Source organism: Seriola aureovittata, chromosome 2 (assembly GCF_021018895.1).
Source record: "Seriola aureovittata isolate HTS-2021-v1 ecotype China chromosome 2, ASM2101889v1, whole genome shotgun sequence".
Classification (NCBI taxonomy): Eukaryota; Metazoa; Chordata; class Actinopteri; order Carangiformes; family Carangidae; genus Seriola; species Seriola aureovittata.
Genome location: NC_079365.1, coordinates 17,851,608 through 17,872,791, shown reverse-complemented (window position 1 = coordinate 17,872,791; position 21,184 = coordinate 17,851,608). Strand labels below are relative to the sequence as shown.

At 39.9% G+C, this 21,184-nt stretch overlaps 3 protein-coding genes across 4 annotated transcripts in view; 1 reads left to right on the top strand and 2 right to left on the bottom strand.

Moving 5' to 3' along the window:
* The first annotated feature begins 1,158 nt into the window (after positions 1-1,158).
* Positions 1,159-10,955, top strand: edem1 (ER degradation enhancer, mannosidase alpha-like 1). The gene is made up of 12 exons (XM_056391539.1): positions 1,159-1,760; positions 4,059-4,131; positions 4,671-4,774; positions 5,364-5,535; positions 5,728-5,911; positions 6,092-6,266; positions 6,734-6,854; positions 6,963-7,133; positions 7,241-7,314; positions 7,401-7,497; positions 7,967-8,152; positions 8,280-10,955. The coding sequence occupies exons 1-12, from the start codon at positions 1,291-1,293 to the stop codon at positions 8,367-8,369; spliced, it is 1,917 nt and encodes a 638-aa protein (XP_056247514.1). The 5' UTR covers positions 1,159-1,290; the 3' UTR covers positions 8,370-10,955.
* Positions 9,566-13,616, bottom strand: gnat1 (guanine nucleotide binding protein (G protein), alpha transducing activity polypeptide 1). The gene is made up of 8 exons (XM_056391553.1): positions 13,443-13,616; positions 13,212-13,353; positions 12,960-13,117; positions 12,745-12,873; positions 12,505-12,634; positions 12,258-12,411; positions 11,949-12,165; positions 9,566-11,850 (listed from the first exon to the last, which is right to left on the bottom strand). The coding sequence occupies exons 1-7, from the start codon at positions 13,520-13,522 to the stop codon at positions 11,975-11,977; spliced, it is 984 nt and encodes a 327-aa protein (XP_056247528.1). The 5' UTR covers positions 13,523-13,616; the 3' UTR covers positions 9,566-11,850; positions 11,949-11,974.
* Positions 13,617-17,883: 4,267 nt separating this feature from the next.
* sema3fa (sema domain, immunoglobulin domain (Ig), short basic domain, secreted, (semaphorin) 3Fa) overlaps positions 17,884-21,184 on the bottom strand; it is a 52,045-nt gene continuing 48,744 nt past the window's right edge. For both annotated transcript variants that reach the window (XM_056391519.1, XM_056391527.1), the window contains exons 18-19: positions 20,985-21,118; positions 17,884-20,847 (exon numbers count right to left, since the gene is read on the bottom strand). In XM_056391519.1, the coding sequence (XP_056247494.1) occupies positions 20,419-20,847; positions 20,985-21,118 (563 nt within the window). In that variant the 3' untranslated portion in view covers positions 17,884-20,418. The remainder of the gene's footprint in view (positions 20,848-20,984; positions 21,119-21,184) is intronic.

Here is a 21,184-nt window from a genome sequence, read left to right as displayed (position 1 = left end):
CAACACAGGTGTTTTCAATTACCTGCCTGATTACACCTCGGCTCAGGTGAGGCTGAGTTGAGCTCCTATGTCGGGGATTACCCAAGGTCTTGTATTCATAACAAGTTCAAGAAAACATAGAGTGATGTCAACCAGGTTCATCTTGTATACACCCGCACAGTCCTGACAAGAAGTCTAAGGAGGTGGAAATACCTGTGCAGCTGGACCATGGGTGTTTAAAAAATTCCATTTAAAATACTTAAGTAAGAATAAAAGTACACTTCTTGTGAAATTAAAAATACTAATTCAGTAGAAAATGCTATCTATACATATGGTAATTACACAAGCAGTACATTATCAAAATGTAAAGCTATATCTTGACTTAACATATGGTAATGTAGCATTTCTTATTCATGGTTTGCCTTTAAGGCACAGTGCATTAAAGTGATTGCAGTCTATTGAATTAATTTCTTTCTCAAAAATTCTTTATCTTTTCATGAATATTTTAATAGCATGGTTAAAAACCGTATGTTAGGCATGCACAGGTGTTTTAATTTTTTAGCACGATTAGACCTGTTGTCAGGAGTGCCACATAAATGGTTAATAAAATACTAATACTTTATAGATCCGATTTCTCACATTCTAAAAAGATGTCAGCAGTTAAAGGGCGTTAAATCCACTTTGTCATGTAAAAGTTATTGTAAAATAAATGTGTAAGGGTCCACATTCTCTGCAGCCCTTTTCCATAAGTGGTCAAACAGTGCAATCAGTGACAGGGATTTTGACAACCTGTCAACTCAAACATTGTTGTTATTTATGGATCATGATCACAGTATATTAATCAATAAAGCCACCACTTCAATCCCTGGTGTATTACTACAAAGTGTTACCAATATTTCTAATTGTACAGACTAAAATATCTCCTTAATCGCCTCCACTTTTTAGCCAGCAGTAACTCTGGACCTAAGCTCTGCACCTCTAATCATTTCACTCTTGTGTCTATTTTCTATTGGCGCAGAAGTTAAATCAAGACACGTCAGGATTGCCACGAAACGCAACCAGGAGATCGGCAGCTCTGCAGCCAATCACTGGACGAGCCTGCCTCTACGTCTGAATGACGACAGAGAAGGACCAATCACACCTCAGGATGTGGGAGGGGCTGGTTTGTTGACAGGAAGCGTGTGAAGCGGAATCACTACAACGTCTCTGTGCTTGTAGTTTAGCCATAAACAGAGGGTTTCTCATTCGTTCATGTCCCCTGTTGGTGTGTGGACTTAAAATTATGCGTTGTAAGATCGCACCGGGGCAAAGATGCAATGGAGGTCAATAGTAGTTGGTCTAGTCGTACTGAGACTCTCTCTCAGCTGTGTATTGTGGTTAGCCTTCGGACTGGGACCTAACGTTAGCTGGGGGTTCAACTTCCATCTCAGTTTCAATTTGCACAAATTGGACTTGTTATTCAGGGAGGAAAAGGGGACCGACCCGAGGGGTAGCTCGTGGTCTCAGCGTATACAGGGCCACAAATATGAAGAGACGGCGACCACCTGTGCAAAGGTTGGAGAGGAGTCAACCAAGAGATCCTACCTGAGCTTCTTCGATGGCAACAAGGACGAGTACGTCCGCAGGTACAGCTCCTTTCCTGACGCGCTGAAAGCGAAAATGAAGGACATGGCCAAAGAAATGTTCTACTTCGGATATGACAACTACATGAAATATGCCTTTCCTGAGGACGAGCTGAATCCCATTGACTGTGAAGGGAGGGGACCAGACGTCCTAAACCCGTGAGTCATTCAAAGCCTACACACTGCTGGACAGTGATTTACATCTTAACTGTCCCATGCACACTGTGCTATTTGTATACAGTTTGTAATCAAATTAGCTCGTGGTGTAATCCTTGTGCTCTCAGTGCTGAGCAGGTTATGGGTCATACAACTTTGCATTGGACAGGTACCATAACTAGGATCCAGGTGCAAGTTGAGGGGTCTTAATGGGCTCGTTTTTGTTACATGAAGGAATTGTTTAATTTGGGATAATGAGACATCATGCAAATATGTAACCCCATTGAAGGTATAGGGGGAAATGATAAGGGCTGCAACTAATGACAGAAAATAGTGAAAAACATTTCCTAGAGCTCATGATGACATCTTCCATTATTAGATTTGTCCAACCAACAAAGATACCCATTTTTTTCAACTATTCAAATTTGACAGAACCAAAAACAAGTAAATGGTTGCTACTTTTGCTGAAAAAAACATTAATTTTATTTTCTTATTTTGAGCAGAAGTGATAACTCAGTTAATCGATTAGTTGATCAACAGAAAGACCTGTCTTGCGATGTGATCACATCAGCCGTGACGCCTGTCAACATGTTGACATTCCAACCCAAGAGTGTCCTTTTGTCGTTACTACATTTTTACATGACTTCTCATTACTCATGGGTTGGACCACGCCCATCTTCAAAGTCTGCCTTAATTTTGTTCTCACCTACACACCTGTATACTTTCGTGACCGTATTTTGCATGGTTGCAACCCTATCGCAGTGAAAAGATCTTTCCACAGACAGACAAACACATGAACACCTGCCAAACCACCTCTATGGTGGTTGCTGCTACAGTAGATGTCTCCAGGACCACATTTTGCCATGATCACACAAACACTCAGACTCACAAGGTGCAAACAATACCAGCCACGCTGTTGCCGCTGGTAATAATTAGCAACTATTTAGATAATTAGTCAAACATTTCAATCATTTTCCAAATATGATCTGATTCCATGCTCTCAAATGAGATGATTTCCCACTCTTTGTCATATCTCATTGTAAACTAAATATTCTTGTGTATTTGGAGTTTAGGTCATAGCATAGCCTCCTTGGCAGGGGTAATAATTGTTTTGTGCAGCTCTTAACTAATTAAACTGTTTAATCAACTACTCTTTAAAGCTCTTAAACAGCTTGGAAAGCTGTTCTAGTCTTTTAGTTTCTCTGACACATTTGGGCTACATCTGCGTTAGTGTGTACTTGTATAGCTGTAACATCTGTACATTTTATTCCCCTGTGCAGAACATAGAAACTGAAATGCAAGATGTAAAAGAGAATTCTGACTGATTTGGGTGTGGTATGTAATCCACAGTTTCATAATCCATTCGGTTATCTAAGACTTTCAGGTTTAACCGTTTTCTAGTTTGTTGATAAAGTTGTGTAAGTAATAATACAGTCATTGTCTGCAGTGAGTAAGACGTGAGCTTAAGGCACGTTCAATAAGCTAAAGCTGTAACAGAAGAAAATTTGATGTCATCAAGAATTTACATTTTCCCAAGAACCATCACCTTAATTACAGTAAAACATATTTACTATGCAGCCATAGTGGCATCAAGCCAAGCAGGTGGTTTTGTTTTTTGTGCCCAGGGTTTGAGATATCAAAATACTAACACCCAAATACAATGGGGGTGACTGGTTTTCTTTGTGATGCTAAAAGCATTGAAAAAGACACCAGTAGATGATAGACACTGTTGCCTTGATCAGGCAGGTTATTCTAAAGCCAAACACCCTCTCTCCAATCAAACTCTCCTTAGATGCAGCACAGAGGAGGAAGGGGTTTAGGGGTTTCCTGGTTTCCCAGATCACAGTTGGTGTGTATCTATTGGATTGTGATTGATGTAAAACAAAAAGAAGTCACCTTGGGTTTTGGGAATTTGTGATAGACAGTTTTCACTGTTGTCTGACAATTTATTGACCAAATTATTGGAGGAGAAAATAATTGTCAGATTAATCAATAATGAAAATAAATGTTAGTTGCAGTCTTAGCCTATACTGATGCGGACTATGTAATAACGGAGCACAACCACCCTTTGTCTCCAGATTTGGTGATTGTTTTAATATTGTCACGAGTTCTGAATTGAATGTGATCTTACTGTTGTTCTGTCCATCTGTCCTATCATTGCTAATTCAAAATTTTACACTCACATCACAACACTCCACTTTGCTATTGGATATAAGATTTGCCTTCAGTTGTGTGATCTGTTAATACTTTGTCCCACTTTTTCATGACACTGCTGCATCAGTTTCACTGCTTTCATTTCAGGTCAAACATCAACATAAACGACGTCTTGGGGAACTACTCCCTTACACTGATTGACACCTTAGACACTCTATTGGTAAGTTACACACAGTTTTTTCTTTCTCATGATGTGTCTACAGAACCAAAGTTGGAAATTCCAAAACAGGATCTGTGCAAGATTGATCATAATAGTTTACCAACTGATTCGTTCGGGCATTTGGTACATATTGTGTGTTTTGCCCTACATTCATGGGCATGGTGATGTAGAAGTTTACTCTTCCTCTGTTTGTGGAAGTGTAAACTGCCACTCTCATAACCTCCCCTGACACAGAGTCAGGTGGAGCAGATTTTCTAAACTGGCTGTAGGTATGAGTATGTGTGTGTGAGCCCTGACATGAACAGTTTAAGGAGTCTCCTCTTCTTGTCTCCAACACTCAAAATCTTCAATGACAATGATTGGTTAGAAAAATGAAGGCACCACAAAAATCTATGTACATAATCAAATTATTTATTTCACTAAACTTTATATGAAAACTAGTAGTTTCGATCTACAATGATGAGACTTAAAGACATAGTTATGCAGCCAAACAAGCTTGTAGATGAACTGTGTTTACATAATTTGGTATATCTCTCCAGGTGCTTGGCAATGTGACAGAGTTCCAGAGAGCCGTCAAGCTGGTTATAGATACTGTATCTTTTGACAAGGATTCAACTGTGCAAGTTTTTGAGGCAAACATCAGGTACAAATGTTGTAACCATTTTCATTGTCAAACACAAAAGGCTTTTGCAGTTTTCTGTTTATCCAGTATCTGATCAGGCTAAATTCTGAAGTAAAAAGTGTATGAACGTGGTTTTGTAGGTATTTAACATACATCTCAGTGGACAACACCCTCAGAATTCTTATAATTTCAAAGAGGGAACATTTCAAGACACAGATCTTCCATGACTCTCTCAAATAGCCTGGCAATTTGGTCCAGGGAACTGCTTCAGTAGGACAGTCGTTTGTCTTTTATCCTTTTACTTTCCTTTAAACAAGCAAAGAAGCAAGGCAGGCATTAGTTTCCCACCTGATCACATTCAATTGTGAAGGCCATAATTATTATTACAATGTTGTCTACAATTTGACAAAAGCGAGTGATTACAAAGTTAAACTTCAATGATGTCTGAAGTAATTTATTACGTTTGACTTGCTGTTACCACACAGTCCAAAATGAATGAATGAATGAATGAATGAATGTCACACTCAATACATACACATATTGATATTAATGACAGAAACGATTTGTTTCTGTGTGGCATCACAATGTAATATTTGTGTTTTCTTTGAAGGATCTTGGGAAGCCTTATCTCATCTCACATCCTGCTGACTGACCCGAAACATCCGTTTGGCAAGGTGGGCCTTGAAGGTTACGATAATGAGCTGCTTCACTTGGCTCATGACTTGGCTGTCCGTCTGCTGCCGGCCTTTGAGAACACCAGCACAGGCATTCCTTACCCCAGGGTGAGTCAAACTGCTGTGAGTTAGAGGTTCATTTCACAAGGTACCTGCTACTATACACACAAGCTATTCAAACGGTTCTTGCAGTGCGTACTGTAGCTCTCATGTGAGTGAAAGTGGATGACTTCTGACAAACTGTACTGTAATGGTTGAAATATCAACTAGCAGCCTTACTGAACTGTACCTTACATGCAGGTGAACCTGAAGACTGGGGTCCCGCCTGATAGCATCAATGAGACTTGTACTGCAGGAGCTGGGTCCCTATTGGTGGAGTTTGGGATTTTGAGCCGCTTAATTGGTGATTCCACATTTGAGTGGGTGGCCAGACGAGCTGTCAAAGCTCTGTGGAACCTGAGGAGCAATGAAACCGGTCTGTTAGGTATGTACAGCTGTGTGCTGTAGTTCAGAGAGAACACTTTCTGTTTCTTTTTGTTCATGCTTTCTTTATTTTTTATTTTTCTTTATTTAAGTTGATTTCTTCCCAATATGATAAAGACTACAACATGTAAATATGGTACTAATACTTCATCTGTCAACTGTCTGTGATTTCTGTCCTTAGGGAATGTGGTTAATATCCAGACAGGCCAGTGGGTTGGAAAGCAGAGTGGTCTTGGAGCTGGCATGGACTCTTTCTATGAGTATTTGCTCAAATCGTACATCCTTTTTGGCGAGAAAGAGGACTACAGTATGTTTCAAGCTGCTTATGAGAGCATACAGAACCACCTGCGGAGAGGGTGAGGCTCACACTGGAAAAAATGTGATGCAGTAGTTTGTGCGCATTTGGGTGAAAGTAACTGAGTGTGATGGCAGCATTAGGAAGCTCCACGTGAGGTTGTGCCCCACTTGAAAAGTAAAACTTAAACATCTATGTAAATGTCTGGGATTGGCCAGATAAAGAGGAATTAAAATTGCTGACGATTTCCAGAGTTATTTTTTTTATCGAAGGGTGTGGAAAGCTGAACTTTGAGGCTTGTGGCTGTCATGAGATGGAAACGTAACACTTTATTCTGCTTCAGCAACCATTAATAAGTCTCCCTTGAGCAAAGCACATTGCATGCCAGCTATTCTAGTTTAGCACAAATGTGTGTTCAAATATGGAAGATGAAAGGATGTTGCTAAAAAAAATAAAAATTTGTTGTTGTTTGGAGATACATGGAATAGTATTGACACATTTTAAACCCTGTCTGCTTCTTTTTTCCAGGAGAGAGTCCTGTAATGAAGGAGAGGGTGACCCACCTCTCTATGTTAATGTGAACATGTTCAGTGGTGAGATCATGAACACCTGGATTGACTCTCTTCAGGCCTTCTTTCCTGGGCTGCAGGTCAGATCACGCACATTCAGCTACTACATGAGATCTTATATAAAAGGGTAAAAAAAAAAAACGTGTTGTTGTGTTCAACTGAAGTAAGTCTACTAGTCTGTCTCCTAGGTGCTGAATGGTGATGTAGATAATGCCATTTGCCTGCACGCCTTCTACTATGCCATCTGGAAGCGCTTTGGGGCTTTGCCAGAGAGATATAACTGGCAGCTGCAGGCTCCTGATGTGCTCTTCTACCCCTTAAGACCAGAGCTGGTGGAGTCAACCTATCTGCTGTACCAGGTGACAATACTGACTTGTTGTGACACAGAACTGATGGGGGCGGTTGCTGATGACTGTTATCTTTTACTCAAGAGTTTGTTTTTTTTATTCTTTCTCACTTCGGACAGGCGACCAAAAATCCTTTCTATTTGCATGTTGGAATGGATATTCTTCAGAGCCTTGAGAAAAATGCCAAAGTCAGGTGTGGATCATGTAATATATATACCTTGAGTTTTACAATGCTTTGATGTGTCTACTTTGAGCTGAGCCGGGCTTTGATATTTGCAGATGTGGGTACGCCACTCTCCACCATGTTGTGGACAAATCCAAAGAGGATCGCATGGAGAGCTTCTTCCTCAGTGAGACCTGCAAATACCTTTACCTGGTAAGTTACAACCTGAGCATGTCACAGATAGAGCTATGTTATATATATGGATATGATAGCATGATATGAGACCATAATATGATACTAGATAAGCTGTAAAGCTTTGATTTTAATAGCAGATATTACAATAGACTAAATGTTATCTATTCCTGCATTTAAAGACTAGAATGCACTTAACTAATGCATTTAATGTAGTATGTAGGTGTGTAGAGAAAAGTTTTGAGAAGCTGGGAACAACAAATAGTTTGCATTTTTGCTTAATATATTAAGATTAAGAAATTAGATTAGATCAAACAAAGTATTAAAAACACCATTAGTTATCTAAATCTTGTTACAAGGTATTCAGTCAAAAACTTATTTGATTTTATTGGTATCACCCCAGCCATCATCAGAATAACATTCAGGCCCACGTTGGTCTCAGCTCTGTCCATACTGTCATATGAATAAAGTTTTTTCTCTTCTATTGCAGCTGTTCGATGAAGACAACCCACTTCACAAATCGGACAACAAGTACATCTTCACCACAGAGGGCCATGTCGTGCCTATAGACAAGCGCTTCAGGGAGAAGCAGTGGAATGACTTGTTTCCATGTGAGGAGGGAGCGCTGGCAGAGAGGGAGCCAAACACCCGGCCACCCCCGAGCAACATCAGCAATGTAAGGCCATCATCCTTGCCCAAGCCCAACTCTCCGTTCATAATTTTCAGTGACAGATGTAACTGTGGCTAAAAACCTCTCTCTGTCATAGAGTCACTTTCTTTCTCCCTTTTCTCTCACTCTGCAGTGTAACAGGATCCCGGAGGAGCGACGGTACACTCTGCCATTAAAGAGTGTCTACATGAGGCAGATCGATCATATGGTGGGACTCTTCTGAGTAAGAGGATGCATGTGGTGACACTGGCATGAAGCAGCCTTCAGTACACCCCCCCCCCGAGGTGCAGATGCAGTGAGGTTAGAAGAGATCCACCGTTGGTAAAAATCCTGGCCCCATCGGTTCCACTGCTCAGGATCCAGACAGTAAAGTGACACTAAAGGAAACCTGAGAAAGCAGTTTGATTACTTGCTGTATTAATTAAAAGTGTCTGTGGGTGTTTTTTGCTCTTTGGTGCGCGAGCAGGTAGTCAACAAAGGCGAACAACTTTGCTGCTGGGAAACGAGGAGTCATGCTTCACTACTTTTTGACTGGTGATGATTTGAGATTGTGGATTTAGAATAACTGGTGTGTTTCTGCGAAGCAAAAAGGTGTGTCTTCAGGTATGAGTGTGTATACATTGTGTGTATGTGTTGAAATTACAGCTAAGCTGTGAATCATACTATTGTGTTTATGGGAACAGTGCCATCTAGCCACACATATGTAAAATGTATAGCCTATAAAAACTCACCTCTGAAACTTTTTTCTCTGAACAAGATGATGAGTGCCTCTTCCCAGTTGATTCACTTGACTAGATCAGTGCTTTTACATAAGGGCTGCACATTAACAGATAATAACAGGTGATGACTTATGCACACACTGTAAAACTCTGCTTCTTGCTTCTTCGTCTTCTTGTACCATGTTTTAGATGGTGCCTGTTGGAACTTAGTCTTTTGTAGGCCTGAGGCTGGTTTTCCAAAATGTTGAAGCAGTTGTCATGTCTCTCTCACTCTACATAATTCCTCTTTTTCCTGAACAAGATTAACCATTTTGCAGCTACTTTAGAACTTAGCTTCTGTCTTGCTTTTGTTTTGCACATTTGTCAAGTAAAACTTAACAGGGAGTAACGGACGACATGAACCCAAACTGCTTCCTGCATGTTAGCTGTTAACACAATTTCTGACAATACAGATGAGAACTGACGTGTTCATCTCTCAGGCTTCTAGTTACTCGATGTCTTACAAAAGGGCAAACAGATGTGCCATGACTATGTTTGAGAGAAGGGTTCATGATGACTCTTGCTGTTTTTAAGTGCCTTCTAATGGTCTTGGTCTTTGTGGATGCTGTACAGTGCATATTAGGTGTGGTTCACATTGTCATTGATTATTTTTTTTAAGCCACTGTTGATATTGCACAATAGGTGTCATTCCATGTGTATGTACAGTTTTACACTGATTATGACATAAAGCTCCTTTTTTTTTTTTTTTTTTTTTTTTTTTGACAAAACAAGCCATAAAATGTATTTTAATGTTAATAAGTGAAAACCTGTTTGTTTTCCATCTTTTTTCTGTCAGACATATCTAGTACACAGACTCTCTTGCATATTTTCTGGTTTATTCTTAGAGGTTGTCATTTGCTGTTTCTCTTTTATATAATTGCACATCATATCTAATAATTATCATGTGGTGAAAACTCAGGGTTTAAAGGACAAACAAAAATCAATGAATGCTTTCGTAAAAAAAAAAAAAAAAAAATTAAACTTTCTTGAAATGTTGTTGCCTACAATGTCTTAGGATAGCCTTAGGTATTTATATTGCAAATGTTACAACTTGTTTATCTGAGGTTGAAGAACAACCGCACTGAACTGAAGTACAGTTGTACTGTGAATATTCATGAATGTCCCAAACGCAGAAAAGTAAATCTCTCCTTAACTTTTAATGTTTGATTCATGTACGGCTCGACTGGTTCGTCTTCTATCGAACATCCTGAGTCTCTGTACAGCTCCAGCAGAGCCTCGGGCTGCGTGGCTCAATTACATCACTTCACTGGCATCTTCTTTGGCTTTGGGAGACAGCTGTTCATTTTATCAAGTGTTGTTTCAACTGCTTCAGGCAATAGCGAATACATTTCTGAGTTTTCTAATTGGCTGACATCAACCCACCCACTTTGCCTCAGATTATAGTTCAGCATTTTGGGAAATTCGCTGATTTACTTTCTGTCTGAGAGTTGATGAGAAGACAGATAACGCTTGATACCAGTCTGTGGCTCTTCTCAGAAAAGCAGTTTGTGAGCACTGTTTGCATGCAGATTGCAAATGGTGACAAGGTCATGTTTCACAAATGTTTGTTTCTCAGAAAGTGCAGATAAAAGTTTTTCAGGGCTCTTGCGTGGTATGCTCATGCTTGGATCAGAAGTTTGGTGCTATGTTTGATTCGTGAAATGTGTCATAATTTACTGGAGAGGATCTTATCCCATGTTGCAAGAAATCACAACTAGCATGTTGCATATTTTGTCGCAAGATTATCTGCTGGAGTATTTCTTTAGTGGGCACATATTTAATGATATATAACATGTTAATTTGTGAGCTTCAGAGGTGCTAGTAGATGGTTTTTCATATTTAGGTAGAGGGAGACTAACTGTTCACCCCTGTTCCAGTATTTGTGCTAAACTACGCTAGCTGGCTGCTGACCGTACAGACATGAAAGTAATATCGATCTTCTCATCTAACTCTCGGCAAGAATGGAAATGTGTGTTTCTCTTAAAAGGATCAAACTATTCCTTTAATCTATTTAAAAAAAGAAATCAATAAATGACAAATTATGAACAAGACGTTGCTGTGTTGCTTTTTATTTGTGAAAAAATGGAAAAGTACTCAGTTTTCTACAGAAGCTTTAATAGATTTAGTCGAGGTTTACACTTATTGGTTTCTGTACAGGATCGTTGGCTCAAAGGCCTGTAGCATCAGTTAACTTTTCAAATTTTTAAGTTGAAGTATATTACATCTACCACTCAAAAGTGTCACATATCAACATGGTATCACCACACTTCATTTAACTGTCCAATAGGAATCAGTTTAGTTATATACAACGGCCCTTTAAACTATTGCAAAAAAAAAAAAAGTTGAATTTTCTTACTTAAAAATTCAGTGAGTAACCTGCCTGAGTTGTGTCTCAAACTGCTCTGTGGTGTTTCTAGTGACAAGTTCTTGTTAAATCTCTAACAGAGGTCGAAGTGCGTTTGCAGGTGGTGAGGCCATCTTGTTTGCTTTATTTTTTTATTTATTTTTATTTATTTTTGGCGGTATATACTGACCAGTTACTGGAGCATAGAGCGAATGCGTTAGCCTGACATCTATTCACATTAATACATGTGAGAAGAAATCACTTTATGCTGACAGAAGCTTTTGATGTGTTAACTACAGATTGCGTACCCCTCCGAAGACAAGTTCAGGAGACTCGTGAGAAAAGTTAGCTTGACTAAAGTTCAACTCATCTGAAATCTGCACAGAAGTTTCTGACTTAATCTGAGCTGTCTTCTGGTCTGAGTTGACCTGAAGTCTTTCTGTCAAAGCTACAACTTTTTTTTGAACACAACAAATTGATTTTTTTATTTCTTTGCGTTCGCCTGTTTGAGAATTGATATTTTCGGGGACAGTTTCTCATCTTGGGTCCTCAGCTTCAATTGAGGAGGGATTTGTGGAGTCTGACGGGGCGACAACAGCACCCTGTGAACAGAAAGAAATTCACACTGGTTAGCTGGTCCTAGAGTTAGTGTGAATGATCAATACCTGATCAATAATCAATACTGCAAATTTTTGCTCACCGTCATTGGGTCCCTGAGCGTGGCTCTTAGAAGAGACCACAATCTTTCAGGTTTTCTTTGATGATGATGTCGGTTACGGCATCAAACACAAACTTGACGTTTTCTGTGTCTGTGGCACAGGTCATGTGAGAGTAGATTTCTTTGACGTCTCGGCGCATGTTCAGGTCCAAAAACTGCACTTTGATGTAGTTTCCAGCATCCTCGTAGGTGTTGGGTCCTTAAAGAAGAGATGTCAAGATAAAAGGGAATATTTAATTGATTGTCAATGTCATTAAATCTGCTGTAATTTATGTACGGTGGTGACCTTACCATCGTATTCAGGGAAGCACATGCTGAGATGAGCTTTCTTGATCTTCTCAAGGAACACGTCTTTCTTGTTGAGGAAGAGTACGATGGAGGTGGTGGCGAAGTAGCGGTGGTTGCAGATACTGTTGAACAAGTGCAGACTCTCGTGCATTCGATTCTGAAGGAAAAATATAAGTTTATTCACCAAGTCACCAAGGATAAGACGTAAATTGTGTAGCATATCAAGTGTGTTATACAACTGCTATCATACCACTTCATCATCCTCCACCAGCACCATGTCGTAGGCGCTCAAAGCAGCAATGAAGATGATACAGGTCACACCTTCGAAACAGTGAATCCACTTCTTCCTCTCTGACCTCTGGCCACCCACATCAAACATTCTGCATGGAAACAGAAGCGTGTTATCTTTAGGACATGCCATCGAACACAGCGGGAGCCTTGCTAATCAGTTATTGGTGCTATTCTCCGTAGAAACAAAGCAGCGATTCACCTGAAATTCAGATCTTTTAAGCCGAACTGGGTCTCAATGATACCAGTGGTCTTCACTCTTGATCGCAGCACATCCTGCTCAGTGGGCACGTAGCCTGGCTGGACCAGTCGCTCCAAGTCGTTCAGGTAGCTGAGGATAATAAATGACATTCATTCAAAAACAAACACTATGAGACTGTGAAACAACTCTAAATGTCAGCTTGGGTGATTTCTTACTATCCAGCGGAGTCGTTGAGTTGGTACTCTGAGGCCCTGTCGAAGCACGCCTGAATGCCAGAGTCCTTCCACAGGCGCAAAATGATGTCTGACAGCTCTTTAGGCATGGTGCCTTCCTCAATGGTGTCTGCAAGGTGCATGAGTTTCCTGGCATCGTCCTACAGTGTGAATGCAAGAGGACAGAGACACATACAAGTTACAGTGTGCTCGGTCATTTGCAAATATGAGGCAGTATATCTCAGCTGTCATTACCTGCTGATCAGAGTGGCCAAAGTTAATATTGAGTGTGGTCATGGCCTTCACGATGGCCATGATGGACTGAAGGGTGTTGCTGTAGATGATGGTAATGAACTCCAAGCACTCTTCAAGTGAGTAACCATCTTTGTGGATAATTCTGTTGAGAAAATATAGTTTTATCATGTTATTTACTTTCAGCATGATAAGAAAACGGACATTTATTCAGAGGAAAGTCAAAGTTCTTACTTCATCTGTTTGACGATTGTGCTTTTGCCTGATTCTCCAGCGCCTATATGAAAGAAAACACTAAATGTAGTCACTCGCATCGAATAATCAACTACGCTTCAAAAATCTTTTCACATTTTCTTTTTCTTAAACATTGTTTTTGTGTTCTGTCTTTCCTTCACATCTCATGGTATTCATCAGACAGTAAGATCCCAACATGTCACAACACCTCCTACTTCAGATTTAATCTCGTTCAAACCTGATGTCTGGGGGAACTTTTTCTGGTCCCTGACCTACATTATCACGAAGGGATGAGTTTCATACACTATCTGTAACAAGCTGGCGGCTTTTCAGAACAGCATATCGAACTGCAACAATACACGGTAAGCTTGTATTTGACAGTTCTTTTAAATACAAGACACACATTTTTAGTGAACAAAATTTAATTGAAAAAAAAAAACTCACCTAAATTCACAAATCTTACTCATTTCTCTCATCACTCATACAACAACCCACCGCTTTCCATCTATGTGGGTTTGGCATTTGAATGCTACAGCTACTGACACTTCTATAATTCTGGATTGGGCAGTAGAGTATCTGTGTCCTTCAGGGTTAAGCCCTTTGTGCTGGAGGACTTGTTTTAGGATTAACTAGGGATTGGGTTGAGTGATTATTAAAGTGTCTAAGCAATTCAATGACACAGGTTATTAAGCCTTTACTTGACTCAAACATACAGTGTGTCTGCATGACAGTCTGTGGAAATGCGCTGGCTCTGCAGATTAGTCATTTTTTAAAGATTCTTATTCTAATTGCCCACAGAGTTTTCTAATCATTTTATACTAACAACAACTAGTATTTGTGTTGAGTATTTATAAGTATGGAAAAGTGTATGAAAAATGAAAAGAGAGACAAACTGATAAATATTACTACAAGGGATAGGTGTTGTTATGGATGTTTTATCTTCTCATCCCCAACATTTTAACAAGAGTAATACCACACTTACTGTACAGTTGAACAGCTAGGTTAACTATATCTTATACTTCAAATAAAAAGTAGCTTCATTCCCACTATGGGGCCTTTCGGGGCCCTTAAATATGTGTAACCACATGTTGAGGTTTGCTGTTGAGCCACTGAGCCAGCCTGACTGTCTTTACCTAGCAGCAGCAGCTTGACAGTTCTTGCATCCTTGTCGGCATCCTCCTTCAGCTTTTTCTCCAGCTCCTTGGAGCGTTTCTCCTCGGCGCTCGCTCCAGCCCCCATCTTAGTTTTCCCGGCTCAGGCCCCTCTGCTCAAAAAGCCAAATGTCAGGAAAAATGGAAGTAGGTCCCAGCTGATCACCTACTGCCCGACCGGTGCCGTCAACTATGCAGCTGATGCGTCAACCGCCTGCAGCAAACACTGGAGGATGATGGAGTATTTTCCTGTCTTAGGAAAGGATTTTGGGCATCTTTTCCCCACCTGACCGGAGATGACCAATGGAGCACAAGGACAGGGGTGTTTTAGGGCAGAGCGAAAGGTGTGAGGAGAAGCAGACATACATCAGTGTAGGAGTGATCTAACCTTTAGGGGGACTTTGCTGTGCTCAGCGGAAGATGAGAACATCGGCTCAAGTGCTTATCTCTCTATGCTGTTCTTAGGTGCCTTTAAAAGAGAAGAATATTTAGCTCAGTAGTTTGGTCTTTCTGCCCATCTGGGAACTTAGTTACCCACACATTCATCCCATATCAGCACCAAAATAAAAATGTAATCCGATGTTGGAATAAGTGGTGGTTTTATATGTTTGGTGTTTCCGAGGGGACGGTTGAGGGGGGCCAACACCTTTTCAGTCTGTATTAAAACAAAATAAACAGTCTCTACACGATATACAATCTCAGCCCATGTGATTAATGTAATACACAATCAGAGCCTCACCTCTCAGTGCAAACACAAAGAAAGACAAACTGATATTTCTTATGAGGTTCTGCAGACTGAAGGGTGAGCTTTGAAGTACTTACAGGGCTTTGCAGTTTCACCTGACAGATCTCATTGACCTCAATCTGAAGCTAGTTAGGGATCCTAATCTACTCACTTTCAATTATATTTGCATGCATGCACAGTATGTCTGTGTGTGTATGTCTGTGTGTGTGTGTGTGTGTGTGTGTGTGTGTGAGAGAGGGAGAGAGAGAGAGAGCATTGCACTGCATTTTCCTACACACACAATAACTTCATGTTTTCTTTTTAGCAGTTTTTATGTCATGTAACACTTGTGTTTAGAAAAGTGAACTGTACATAAAGTTTATTATCACTTGAACTGTCATGTTCTGTGAGGAGTATAAGAGTGATGAAGCTCCTGAGTCATAACTGTGAATGAAAACAGCTGCAGATCAGCAGTGGTGGAACGTAACTTTGTGCATTTACTCAAGTTAAATCTGAATCTACTTGTACTTTCCTCTTATGCCGCTTTATACTTCAACTCTACATTTCAGAAGGAATTACTCTAACGTTGTAAGGTCCTGACCTTACTCTGAAGTTTCCTGACATAATGTAGGTTATGATTTGGCACTACTGAAGCGAATTGAAGTATTGTACTGTTTTTCTCCACTACATTTATCTGTCAGCTATTGAGACTAGATCTTACATATAATACATATGGTGAACTAAAAAAAAAAAAAAAGAAAAAAAAAGTAATAAAAATAATGATATAAAATGTAATCAAGCTGTCGATATACCAGTATAGATGATAACCATATTTTGAAAATGAAATATTGATATGTTAATACAATATGATAGTACAGTGATGGCAGATGTTAGGCCTTGTGGATCTTTTATTTATCACTTCATCTGGTTGTTTTTTCACTATCTATTAATTATAATTATTCTTTTTGTACACTTTTGTAGAGTTATGGCTACAGACTCTCTCTCCACCTCCATCCATCTACAGTTGTGTGAAAAAGTGTTTGCCCCCTTCCTGATTTCTTATTTTTTTGCATGTTTGTCACACTTAAATATTTCAGATCATCAAACAAATTTAAATATTAGACAAATAACACAAGTAAACACAAAATGCAGTTTTTAAATGAAGTTTTTTTATTATTAAGGGGAAAAAAAAAAAATCTGAACCTACATGGCCCTGTGTGAAAAAGTGATTGCCCCCTAAACCTAATAACTGGTTGGGCCACTCTTAGCAGCAACAACTGCAATCAAGCGTTTGCGATAACTGTCAATGAGTCTTTTACAGCACTGTGGAGGAATTTTAGCCCACTCATCTTTGCAGAATTGTTGTAATTCCACCACATTGGAGGGTTTTCGAGCATGAACCGCCTTTTTAAGTTCATGCCACAGCATCTCAATCAGATTCAGGTCGGGACTTTGACTAGGCCACGCCAAAGTCTTCATTTTGTTTTTCTTAAGCCATTCAGAGGTGGACTTGGTGGTGTGTTTTGGATCATTGTCCTGCTGCAGAACACAAGTGCACTTCAGCTTGAGGTCACGAACGGATGGCCGGACATTCTTCTTCAGGATTTTTTGGTAGACAGCAGAATTCATGGTTCCGTTTACCACAGCAAGTCTTCCAGGTCCTGAAGCAGCAAAACAGCCCCAGACCATCACACTACCACCACCATATTTTACTGTTGGTATGATGTTCCTTTTCTGAAATGTTACATACACCTTCCAAAAAGTTCAACTTTTGTCTCGTCAGTCCACAGAGTATTTTCCCCAAAAGTCTTGGGGATCATCAAGATATTTTCTGGCAAAACTGAGACGAGCCTTTATGTTGTTTTTGCTCAGATGTGGTTTTTGTCTTGGAACTCTGCCATGCAGGCCATTTTTGCCCAGTCTCTTTCTTATGGTGGAGTCATGAACACTGACATTAATTGAGGCAAGTGACGCCTGCAGTTCTTTGGATGTTGTTCTGGGGTCTTTTGTGACCTCTTGGATGAGTCGTCGCTGCGTTCTTGGGGTAATTTTGGTCGGCCCGCCACTCCTGGGAAGGTCCACCACTGTTCCATGTTTTCGTCATTTGTGGATAATGGCTCTCACTGTGGTTCGCTGGAGTCCCAAAGCTTTAGAAATGGCTTCGTAACCTTTTCCAGACTGATAGATCTCAATTACTTTGTTTCTCATTTGTTCCTGAATTTCTGTGGATCGCAGCATGATGTCTAGCTTTTGAGGATCTTTTGGGCTACTTCACTTTGTCAGGCAGGTCCTATTTAAGTGATTTCTTGATTGAGAACAGGTGTGGCAGTAATCAGGCCTGGGTGTGGCTAGAGAAATTGAACTCAGCTGGCGCGGCCAATCACTTTTTCACACAGGGCCATGTAGGTTTGGATTTTTTTCCCCTTAATAATAAAAACCTTCATTTAAAAACTGCATTTTGTGTTTACTTGTGTTGTCTCTGTCTAATATTTAAATTTGTTTGATGATCTGAAACATTTAAGTGTGACAAACATGCAAAAAAATAAGAAATCAGTAAGGGGGCAAATACTTTTTCACACAACTGTATATCTACATCCATCCATCATCCATATTTGAGTCCAATTCATTTAAAAAAACAAAAAACAAAACGCATAATACACCAAGTTAAAGATGATTTTTACATTATTGTTAGTTATTATTATTATTATAATATATCGCAAGTTCTTTTTGCCATGACAATTGTGTAGTGAAAATCTGATATCGTGACAGCCCTAATATGTAACAGTAAATCATTCACACTAGTGTAGTACTTGTACTACACTAGTGTGAATGATTGTACTTGGAGTACTTCACAGTGTGGTATTACTACTAAGTAAAGGATCTGAATGCATCACAACACAACAAGCACTGAAATCGATGCATTACAATACATAGACACAACAAATCCTGCAGACTGTGTGCCCACCATTGTCAAACAGAAGAGAACGTGTGTTATTATAAAATATAGAGCTTTAATTTATTAGTCGGCAACATTGATGAGGAAGAAAAGATAGAAGTAATTTTTTTACAAGTCATTACAATAACATCAACTGTGCATTATATCATACATTACTTTACCTCAATGACCCAGAGCAAAGTCCGCCAGACAGAGAAAATAAAATAGATGCACATGTTTGAAATATATGCAAATTATTTTTGCACATTTCTGAAAACAGGAGAGAGGGGAGAGAGAAAAAAAGACTAAGAGACATACAGAGAGAGAGAGAGAAAGGGAGAGAGAGCGAGAGAGAGTGAGGATTTAAAATCACACTCTGACCTTTCTGTACCTTCAGTATTTCACACCATTAAAAAGGTGTGAGCACATCTTTCTTGCACTGATAGTATTTCCATATTCCCACAACGAGAAAGACATTCACTGACATCCACAGCAACGTAGCATTTTAGACAAATACCATATACATACACTGTACATGCCATGCACAATGAGAAGCCACCTTCTGAAGATTGTGGTACAGGTTTCTCTTCAGGTTGGGGCGGTGATCAGCTTGTTAGTGGTTGTACTTGTGACATTTTTTTGTCTTTTTCTTTTTTTTTTACCTTTTTTTTTTTTTTTTTACTGTATGGAAGCTCCTCGTTACAAACAGTTTTATATGAAGTCTGTGGCATGGTTGATAGCAGGATGGCACTGCACTAGACTGAAAGCTCTGTTGTGAACCAGCTGATAACAGTTAACACAGCACCAATAAAACAGGCCAGTCCTCAAGCACTGAAAAACAACACATTTGTCACTGTAATCTAACTGAAGTTTAGACTGCTTATGTGGCCAAACACAATATTCACTTTGTGAAACCAATATTTAGCATAAAACTGGTAGGAATGCAAACTTTGGATTCATTTAGAGCTAAAAAAAAATCCTTTGAGCATACAAACTGCATGCTCTCTCTTATATGAATATACTGCAAAATATGCCACAGATACATGTGAAGTATTTACTGTTTATCATGATCACCAATTTGGCAACAGAAGGTGCTTTGTCTCTAATAGTTTTTTATCACAAACTGTCACAAACTCACATATAGCTGCCTGCTGGAATTTCTTATCTCTGAAGAGAGAAAAGAGAAGGCAATGTTATATTTTCAGCTTTTGTGTCGTTAAAAGACCCTTTCCCCCAAATAAAACAGCTTATCACAAAGATCACGTTTGTTAAGGATACAACATTGAGATGTGATATTCACATATAAACAAAAACAAACACTTGGCAGCAACTGATTTTGGAAGAATTTGGGACGAGGGATGTAACATCATTACTCGAGGCCAGGCTGGACCACATCGGTAAAAGGAGAGAGACGTCACAGAGGCTTTTCATTCACATGTGACTGTATGACCGTGACAAGTTGTCACAGCTGCAGTCTGTGGGCATTTCTTCTATCCATGAATGTCCCATGAAATGCCCTCATCTTTTCATCAAAAAGCTTGTATCTCGCAGTAAAAAACAAACAAAAAAACAAACAAAAAAACACTGTCCGATATACAGTAGAGTTCTGGTGAAGGAGTTTAGGGAAGCTTGAGCGACTTCCTGACTCGACCTCCAGCTTAGACACTGAATACTGCCAGCAGTCATGTGATCCAACATGGTCGCCTATAACAGTTTCTGAACACATGTCCATCGGTCCTTGTCCATGTGTGGATACTTCCAATGTCCTGGGTTATTGTTGCTGTTTCTCAAAAACACCAAACATAAAGATATTCTCAACATAATAACACATTGTAATAAACAAATAACACTAACAATAATATTATAATAACAACAATATTTGCACGATTTACCTATTCACAAAAAACATGTTTTCTAGATAGGTACAAAGAATTACTTTTTACAACCTACAATAAATATTGTGTACTTTTTTTAACAGTTACATAGAAACTGTTTGATGTTGTTGCTTTTGGTTGCAGTGTCTGTCTTGTCCATTACGATAATTAGATTTTTCTATCATTTGACTGGAGTCATTCCCCTAAATGGAGGGTTGCAGTGTTTAGGAGGTTGTGTGAACAGGTAGACAGGAGGGGATGTTTGAGGATGATGGGGTGTGTGTCAAGCTTCTCATGTCTCAGCTGGAGTTGTTTGCTCATCATGATGCCGACGGTTGCGAGGCTTCTTCTGTTCCTTCAGCTCCTTCAGGCTTTTGGCTTTGTTGTCCCCGAGGTTGCCCTCTCCGAGCTGCCAGTAATCCTGGCAGTACTGGTTGATCAGGCCCATCTCCGGCTGACTCAGAATGGTCAGCAGGTCCTTATACTGGCCGGCGCTCGGAGTCCAGGCGCTGGACTGGAGCGGAGGCAGGGCCGGGCTGCCCGTCTCCACCAACACGTTGTTGACTGTGCGGCTGGAAAGGACCACGAGCTGCAGTTTGACCAGCGTGTGTTTGAAGTTCTTCTCTGTGGACGTGCACTGGTAGATGCCGCTATCAGAGGACTGCAGCGAGCGGATCAGGAGGCCCTGTTCTGTTTTCAGGATGCGGCCCTCTGAGCGGATCTGGAAAGAGCAGGAGGACAGCAAAGAAGACAGTCTGAAAAACTTAACAAAAGCCAAAACACTGAACCTATTCAATGTACGTGTTCGCAAACTGAACAACTGGCAGCTAATTGCTTCACAGTGAAAGTTTTGCTCACCTCTTTCCTCCTGTCGCTGTTTTCCTTCTGCAGGTGCCACTTCAGAGACACATGAGGAGACCTGGCCTGGCACTCCAGAAATGTAGTGCTTCCCTCCACCCCATACTGCACTGCCTCCAGAGTATTCTTGTTTGCTATAAAACAATATGCAAATATATTTTATGTAGTATTTCTTTGAAAATATATAAAATATGTGAAGA

What these genes read in the sequence shown, in the direction of transcription:
- edem1 (XM_056391539.1), top strand. Translation starts at nt 1,291, where the DNA reads ATGCAATGGAGGTCAATAGTAGTTGGTCTAGTCGTACTGAGACTCTCT. An exon ending in CAACCTATCTGCTGTACCAG is followed by an intron (nt 7,134 to 7,240) that starts GTGACAATACTG and finishes CACTTCGGACAG; the next exon opens with GCGACCAAAAATCCTTTCTA. An exon ending in GAGAAAAATGCCAAAGTCAG is followed by an intron (nt 7,315 to 7,400) that starts GTGTGGATCATG and finishes TGATATTTGCAG; the next exon opens with ATGTGGGTACGCCACTCTCC.
- gnat1 (XM_056391553.1), bottom strand. Translation starts at nt 13,522, where the DNA reads ATGCGAGTGACTACATTTAGTGTTTTCTTTCATATAGGCGCTGGAGAA. An exon ending in CTCAACGACTCCGCTGGATA is followed by an intron (nt 12,874 to 12,959) that starts GTAAGAAATCAC and finishes TATTATCCTCAG; the next exon opens with CTACCTGAACGACTTGGAGC. An exon ending in TTAAAAGATCTGAATTTCAG is followed by an intron (nt 12,635 to 12,744) that starts GTGAATCGCTGC and finishes GTTTCCATGCAG; the next exon opens with AATGTTTGATGTGGGTGGCC.